Source organism: Chrysochloris asiatica, unplaced genomic scaffold (genome assembly GCF_000296735.1).
Source record: "Chrysochloris asiatica unplaced genomic scaffold, ChrAsi1.0 scaffold00458, whole genome shotgun sequence".
Taxonomy (NCBI): Eukaryota; Metazoa; Chordata; class Mammalia; order Afrosoricida; family Chrysochloridae; genus Chrysochloris; species Chrysochloris asiatica.
This window is the reverse complement of record NW_006408976.1, coordinates 312,341-321,218: the sequence shown is the minus strand read 5'-3', so window position 1 is coordinate 321,218 and position 8,878 is coordinate 312,341. Positions and strand designations below refer to the sequence as shown.

The window sequence follows — 8,878 nt, the reverse complement described above, 5'->3', positions numbered from 1 at the left end:
GGAGAAAGATGAGGCTTTCTACTCCCGTAAAGATTTACACCCTCGGAAACCCTGTACAGGGTCGCTATGGGTCGGACCCGACTCGATGGCACTCAACAACAACAACATAGCCATGTAGGTCTCTACTACAGTATTTATCAGCCCTGTGTCTCTGGTCAAGATCACATTAGAGGTAACTTTCTTTATTTGATGGCAAATTCAGTTTGGCCTGCTCATCCTCCATACAACCAAGCACACATGCTTTGTACAAAGTGGAAAATTAGCAAATTATTGTGATTCTGCTAATATTCAAATTTGGCTAGGCAATTTCATTGACAATATGTCATTTACATTTTAGCGAAAATACCCAAATTGCTATCTAGTAACATTCAAAACCAAACAAGCAACTATTGTAATAGAGTTGATCCCGACTTACAGTGACACTGTACAGAGTGGAGCAGTTGTCTAGTAACATAGCTATTAACAAAGCATTTTGTCCCAGAGAAAATAACAACCTTAACTGTAAACTCCAACACAAAACACATCAGTTATATTCAAAATGCCTTCTTAAGGACTGCTTTTATTTTTTCAAATTAATGTTTCCTTGTTGTCTCTCTGATTTTCTCTCCCTTTAAATGGTGTCATACATTGTGGATTAAAACAATAGTAAAAAACTATCAACAGCAACATAAGACACAGTGAGGAAAGAGAAGTTCATTTCCCCCTGAAAGAAAGAGTGTAGAAAGAAAGGAGAGAAATCACATGTTTTTTTTTAAAAGGATACCCAAGGAAGCCTGACACAAAATGAGTTTTATCCAAATATCTCTTCGGTGGGAGAATAAGATGAGAAGCATTTTGGAAGCTTGGTGACAAGAGCAGATTAAATATGAAAAGATTGAAATCGAACAAGTATTGTCAAATGTCAGTCATTTATCAGAATAACATAATTTAAGTAAATCTCACTATTTTGTGTGATTAAAAAAATTCTACTAGAACCCAGCTAATATTTGTGTGTATTGCAGAAAAAGCTAGACTAGGGGTTGACCCCTGTGTAGAACAAGCGAATCTCCAAGTGTATGTCGCTAGGCTACGGGTTTTGGGGATCAGAAGTGGGGTCTCCTGTGGGGGATGTTTTGGGTTTCTTTCTCTTCTTCTGTTCACACTAATTCTTTAGGAAAAGCTTAAAAACTTAAAAGGTGTAAAAGCTTTCTGCATGACAGAATAAAGGTGGGCTAAGGGGACTATTTCCAGTATTCTGTGGTGTTGGGCTGTTAACCTCAAGTGGGTGGTTCAAACCCACTTGCTGCTCTGAGGACAAATATGAGGCTGTCTGCATCCACAAAAATTTACAGGGTCACTGTGAGTCAGAAGGGCCACTGGACTGCTAACTACAAGGTCGGTAGTTCAAATTCACTAGCTGCTCTGGATAACCCTATGCAGGATTGCTATGAGTCCAGCTGGTTCCAAGGCACACACAATAACATAAATCAAAATCAATGTGGTAGTGGGGAAGGTGAACATATTTCTCATAGTTTATATATGAAGCTATACTATGCATCTTCTCTCTAAGAAATCTGAAATGAAATGGATCCATGTAATTCAAATGAAACAAAACATTCAATTAGAAATATATGCCTTGAATTTTATTTTTATTTTTGAATCCTTTCCTTAACGTTTTTCTCCACTCAATGACTGCAATTACACACATAAAATGTCATCAAAGGCTTAAGTAAGTCTAACTACTTGAATTAATATATTTCTCTTTATTGACTTTTTAAGTCATCACAAAAGTTTATCAAATTGTGAATTCAGTGCAAAAGGAATCATTTGGGGAGGTAGTTAAAATGAAGGTTCTTGGGTCCTGAACCTGGAGATTCTGCTTCAGAGTCTTCAGGACCAGATTCAACAGTAAGTGTGCTATCATTAGAAGGAGAGTTCTTTTGTCATCTGCTTTCCTTCCTAAACCCTTTATACTGTTGGCACCTCTTCAACTGGCCATCACTCCTCTCCTGTGACTTTTACTGTTTTTCAATTAAAATTGCTGGTGTGGTGCTGTGGGTTAGTGCGCTAATCTGCAAAGTCTGTTTGAACATCAAGGTGGCCAGTTCAAGCTCAGCAGCCGCTCTAGGAAACCCGATACAGGGTCGCTATGGGTCGGAACCAACACGATGGCACTTAACAACAAAAGTACAGTAAAAAAAAAAGGACAAGTTAAATTCTATCATGGCTCTTGCCTGTAAGATCTCTTTTTGTCGCGGTCTCCAGAGCTCTCACCTTCCTCTCCCCTTAAGCCTTTCTGGATCCTAGTCATTGGTAAGGGTTTGGGGGACCTTGGAGTAAAGTGCTAGAGATGGGAATTTCTAAGAAAGGCTACAAATTAAAAATGGCATTGTTATCGACAGATTTCCTGTGGGTGAGTTTTAGGGAAGGCCGAAAGGATGGTGGTGTGGGAATGGGGACCTTAGCAGGGGTATGTGGGGAGTTGGGGTGACTGTGCATTTTCGGAGGAACCCACTCAGTGCTCTTCTAGGTATGAAGACAGCGAGTCCCCAGGCACCCTGGGGTTAAAATAAATATAATTGGCTTGGAGATACGGCCGCCCAGACCCTTCCCTAGATAGTCTTGGGTCCCTGAAACTGAGACCCAGGACGGGACTTCGGTCAACGTTCTGGTAACAGCTAAGACGCCTGGGTTTTTACCGTGATACGGACCTAGTATGACCTGGAGACGCAAGGCGCATCAGGCTGTTGTTATCAGAGGACCAGACAAAACTCTTTCCACTACGGCGCCTAATACTCACCAGGGGGCTGATGTCCGCCGGGCGAGCCAGGCGGTAGCTGCAAGATGAGCAGTCCTGGCTGCATTCCGCCCGCACACTCGCCAGGATCCCGGGGCTGAACGCCAGCAGCCAAGTGCAGAGTTTCAGAAGCCGCGCCATGAGCTGCAAGGAAAAGGGGCTCACGCTCCGAACCTGCTCGCCCGCAGAGCGAGTCTTCGGAAAGCGCCCTAGGCAAAGAAGCCCTAGCGGGGGCTTCAATCAGGAGAGTCCGAAGAGATCCTCCCGCCAACAGCGGGTTCTTAAAGGGAGGGTCCCTGGACCCTTTAAAGGGTCCCTAAACGGAGAGCCCCTGGATGGAGAGCCCGCAGAGGCCCAGAACCAACTAAGAGAGGTGGCGACTGAGGTTAGCTATCGCGCAAGAGGGTCGACATTGGCCAGAGCCACAAACAAGGACCAAGCGAGAAAGTCGGGCAATCCATGCAATGACATGCAAAGTAAAATCGAGCAGTCGAGGTGTCCCCAAACATGAGAGCTTTAGTTAAGTTCACTCACACTTTGGTTCTTCGGATGCAGTAGCGCTAGTCAGTAACACCAGTCCCGGGAACCGCGCTGGAGGGGGAGGGGACAAGAGCGCACGGGTAAGGCGGACGCGCGGGCAGCGGGCTGGACAGAGGGCGCGGGCCTCACCTGGCCGCAGGACTTGCTGGTGTCGGGCTCCGGGAGCTACTTCTCTCGCTTGCCTGGCGGTTGGTGCCTGGCGGCTGCTTGGCCACTTTATAATTAGCCGCAAACCTAAGGAGGTGGTGCGCCCCAATCGCCTGAGAGCTGCGGTGACGCAGGCCCTACGCCAGCCCGCGCCGACGCCCTCGCAGAGGGGGACCGTCGGCAGAGCTGTCCCTGGCTTTGGACGGGTGGGGGTGGAGCCCGGGGGCTGACACCACGATAGGTAACAGGTTTTCCTACTGGGAGCCTCGAACCATTAGATTTAAGGATAGTTGGGGGCTTGATCCAGATCTGCCCAAAGGCACCATGGGGGTGTGGGCTCCAGGAAGGGGACCCCAGGGCCTGTTAAAAGGACCGGAGGATTGGTTTAGACTTCTGAAATATGCTGGAGACCCTCAGATCAGGTGAATCTTGTTCTAGGGGTGCCCTCCCTGTTCCCTGTTGGTAGTAAGTACAGCTGTCCGGAATGTCATCATGTATCTACTGCCTGTCTCCCTCCCTTGACTTAAGTTCTTTCGTGCAGCATTTAATTGCACATAGTTATTGTTGTTAAGTCCCATTGAATCAGTTCGACTCACAGCGACCCTTTATAGAATGTCCAAGGAATGGCTGGTGGGTTTGAACCGCGTACCTTTTGGTTGGCAGTCCCGTGATTATCCTAGAGCGCCACACCAGACCTCAGTAAATGATTGGAACTTTCTAAAAGTCTCAGAATCTCAGAACACATGCTTCCTTTTCCTCTTTAGTGAAATCCCTGACCAAGTGTGACAGCTGGTAAAGGGGTAAAGGTAGCCTCAGAGTCCCAGGTGCCCCATTCAACCAGCGTGGGAGGGGGCCGTTATCCCGCTCCTCAGGGGGAACTCCAGACCCTCTTGGCCTGCTGAGACGGTGAGGTGTCCTGTGGTGTCTGATGAGTGAGCAGGCGTCAGGGCAGTGGAGACGTCAGCGCACCAGCAGTGTGGCGGCCATGGATGAAGGACTCTTTGCTCGGGACGCGCCGCACCTCAGGTAGGCGACAAAGAGCCTACGGCTGAGGTTGAGACGGATTGGGCTCCTTCCTGGCTTGGAAATCTTGGCAAATTGCTAATTTCCTCTAAGGACTGTGTTCCAATAGGGACTGACATAGTACGGGGTTCCTAGGGTTCCTGATAGAGTAAAATGAAATAAGGGACAAAAGTACTTAGACTTGTTCCTGTCACCATGTTGTTGTTAAGTGCCGTCTAGTCGATTCCGACCCCATGTTCCAAGGAGGAGCTGGTAAGCTTGAAGCACAGACCTTGCAGTTCAAACGACTTTGCAGTCTGACGCATTAGCCCACAGCGTCACAGCAGGACTCCACAGCAGGACTCCACAGCATGCCCTCAAAATGTGCTTCTAACCATTTTTTCACCCATCCATCTTTTCACCTGTCATTCGCTATTATCAATTATCCATCCATCTAAGTATCGAACTCTCTTTGACCCTAGAGGGAGACGACAAACAGAAGGAGTCCCAGGACAGTAAAGCAAAGAACAGCCCTATATTTCTTAGTGGAGACCCCGTGGAGTTCCAGGACGCATTCTAAGCGCCGGTTTCGCTGAATTGTCCATTTTGGTCGCTAGAGGGCAGTGCTCTCCTGCGTAGGTTTGAACAGTCAGCGACCAGGTCTTTTTGTGTCTGGGCTTGTTTCACCTTGCTACTTAACGGCAGCAGGCCCCGAAAGATAGTCCTGTAGCAGGGCTGGAAAGCAGGTGCTGGCGGTGGGGAGGGGGAACTTCCCACAAAACTCTAAGGAGCCAGTATTGACTTCTTACAGGAAAGGCAAACGTTTCCCTAACTTTTTAGGCTCTTTATCTAAGTTTATTGTCTCTATCCTTACCCTGTTCCCTACAGCAACAAAAACTCCCACTTAGCCTCTGCCTCCTCTTAAAGGAGATTTCCCCCTATTGTCTTGGTTTGTAAAGGAAACTCCTGCTTAGGAAAAAGCTTGTATATTTGTGTATCGTGGAGACACTTGGAATTCACCCAAGTCATCAGGACAGCAGGAGGGCGTTTGTGGAGAAAGACACTGGCACAAGGTGGCTTCTTAACCTTACAGGGTGCTAGTAATTGAAACACTGTTGTTGTTAAGTGCCCTCAAGTCGGTTCCAACTCACAGCGACATTGTATAGGGTTTCCAAGGAGCAGCTGGTGGGTTTGAACTGCCGACCTTGTGGTTAGCAGTCCAGTGCTTATCCTACAGCACCACACGAAGTCTCCACATGAAAGACTAGGGTCTTGGAAAAGTAGCAGCTTAAGACTGGAAGGATTTGAGGAGTAATTCATTTCAGGACTTCATTTTATAGATGGGCAAACTGACCTCAGAATGGCTGAATGACCACCCAGTTGTTGCCAAACAAGTTTTGCTGACATCTTTCTGGGAGGCTTTCAAGGCTCCAACCTCTGTACTGAGTCCTGGTGTGGGGCCATAGGACAAGCACTGGACCTGAAGGTTGGTTTGAACCTCAAGGTTGGAGGTTTAAACTCACCAGCTGCTCCTCAGAAATCCTATGCAGGGTCACTATGAGTCAGAACCAATTGGAAGGCACTTTAACCACAACAACCTCTGGTACTGTTTGTTTTTATTGGAACAATTGATAGATGTCTATTCTGATTTTCTCTTGATGGTTCTGTATTTGTTCTCTTTGTTGTTGCTAAGCACTGTCTAGTTGGTGCCGACTCAAAGTGACTCTGAATAAGTTTTCTGAGGAGCAGCTGATGGGTTTGAACCGATGACCTTGTGGCTAGTAGTCCAGTGCTTCTCCTACGATGACACATGTAAGAGGAGAGAAAGAGATGCAAAGAGAGTGTGCTCCTTAGGAGTAATGTAAGGAAACTCAGTCCCCAATACCTGCATTATGCTTAGAAGTCCCTCTTCCACCTCCTTTGACAAGATTCAACTAATAGAGATCCCAAGTGTTAAAGAGTTGAATTACTCCATAGAATTTTCTTTCTTTTAAACAAACAAACAAAAACCTTTTATTTTGAATTGACTGAAGGTTAGCAGAGCAGATTATCAGTTTTACATTCAACAAATCATTTACTCTGCTTTGCTACAATGATTGAAATCTCCTTCATGTACCAACAGTTGACAGTATTTACCTCTATTCATTTTAACTTTTGCATTCCTCCCTGTGTCTCCCACTACCTTCATCTTTCCTCTGTCAATCACTCTTTCATTGTATATTGGCTACCCCATTACCCATGTTAACATGTGTCTACCCTCTAGTTTGAACTACAAAGTTGATGGTTCAAATTCACTAGCCACTCCTTGGAAATCCTATACAGGATTGCTATGAGTCAGAATCAACTACATAGTACTTAACAACGACAACATCCTTTAACCCGTGAATAATTTCAACCTCCCTCATAACCATTATAGATTTTTTTTTTTTTTAACAAGAACACCTTTTCTTAATTTTTTACAACAGTGGTTTCATACACTATTTGTCCTTTAGTGATTGACTGATTTCCCTCAGCATAATGTCCTCCAGGTTCATCTATGTTTACAGTTCACTACTATTCTTCAACATAGCCTAGAATTCCATTATGTGTATGCACCAATATGTGTTTAACCGTTACTCTGTTGATAGGCATTAGGTTATTCATAAGGTTTTCAGTGACGAAATATTTGGAAGTAGTTCATCTTTCAGTCTTCCTAGTCTGTCTTCATCTCAAAGCTCATCTGAAAACCTGTCCACCTTGGGGGACCCTGCTGCTTTTTAAAATACCCGTGGCGTAGCTTCCAGAATAACAGCAACTCACAAGCCACCACAGTACGACAAACTGACAGAAGAGACTAGAAAGAAGGAGAGATGAACTACTCCTAAATATTTAGTCACTGGCAACCTTATGAATAGCAGAGAAACACTATCACATATAGTGCCAGAAAATGAGCCCCTCAGGTTGAAAGGCACTCAAAATGCGATTGGGGAAGAGCTGCCTCCTCAAAGTAGAGTTGACTGTGATAATACGAATGGCGTAAAGCCCATGGGAATAAAGCCTGCGGGACCTTCATTTGCTGATGGGGCACAACTCAAAATGAAGAGAAACAGCTGTAACATCCATTGAAAATCAGAACATGGAATGTACAAAGTATGAAACTTGGAAAATTAGAAATTGTCAAAAATGAAATGGAATGCATAAACATTGATATCTTAGGCATTAGTAAGCTGAAATGGACTGATATTGGCCATTTTGAATCTGACAACCACGTAGTTTACTATGCCGGGAATGAAAAATTGAAGAGGAATAGTGTTGCATTCATCGTCATGAGATTCAATGTGATAGGATAATATCCATGTGCCTACAGGGAAGACTAGTTAATACCACTGTTATTCAAATTTATGCACCAATGCCGAAAGCCAGTGAGGATGAAATAGAATTCTACCAACTTCTTCAATCTGAAATTGATCAAACATGCAATCAAAATGTATTGATCATTACTGGTGGTTGGAATGAAAATGTTGGGAATAATAGTTGAAAGGATCAATAGTTGGAAAATATGGCCTTGATGATAGAAATGATGCTGGAGATCACATAGAATTCTGCAAAACCAATGATTTGCTCATTTCAAATACCTTCTTTAGACAGGATAAGAGACATATGAACCTCACCAGATGGAATACACAGAAATCAAATTGACTACATCTGTGTAAAGAGATGGTGGAAAAACTCCATAGCATTAGCCAAAACAAGGACAGGGGCAGATTGTAGAACTAACCATCAATTGCTCATATGCAAATTCAGACTGAAGTGAAGAATATGAAAACAAATTCACAAGAGCCAAAATATGACCTTGAATGTATCCCACCTGAGTTTAGAGATCACCTGAAGAACAGATTTGATACATTAAACACTAAAGACCGAAAAGTTGTGGGATAACATCAAGAACATCATACAAGAAGATAGCAAAAAGTCATTAAGAAGACAAGAAAGAAGGAATTGATCAAAATGGATGCCAGAACAGACACTGAAACTTGATGCTAAAGCAAATGGAAAAAAAATATGGAAATACAAGAGTTGAACAGAAAATTTCAAAGGTCAGCCCAAGAAGACAAAGTCAAATATTACAACAAAACATGCAAAGATCTGGAGTCAGAAAACCAAAAGGGAAGAACATAGCATTTCTCAAGCTGGGAGAACTGAAGAAAAAATTCAAGCCTCAACTTTCATTATTGAAACATTCTTTGGCAAATTATTGAATGATGTAGAAAGCATCAAAAGAAGATGGAAGGAATATACAGAGTTACTGTACCAAAAGGAAATGGTTGATGTTCAACTGTTTCAAGAGGTAGCATATGATCAAGAGCCAATGATACTGAAGGAAGAAGTCCAAGGTGCATTGAAGGAATTGGCAAAGAACAAGGCACCAGGAAT

At 44.1% G+C, this 8,878-nt stretch overlaps 1 protein-coding gene across 1 annotated transcript in view; it reads right to left on the bottom strand.

Annotated features, from left to right (window-relative positions):
* Positions 1–2,917, bottom strand: part of LOC102826876 (proenkephalin-A-like) — a 19,458-nt gene extending 16,541 nt beyond the window's left edge. Inside the window, exon 1 of the mRNA XM_006877286.1 lies at positions 2,780–2,917. Within this exon, the coding sequence (XP_006877348.1) occupies positions 2,780–2,917 (138 nt within the window). The remainder of the gene's footprint in view (positions 1–2,779) is intronic.
* Between the last annotated feature and the right edge of the window lie 5,961 nt (positions 2,918–8,878).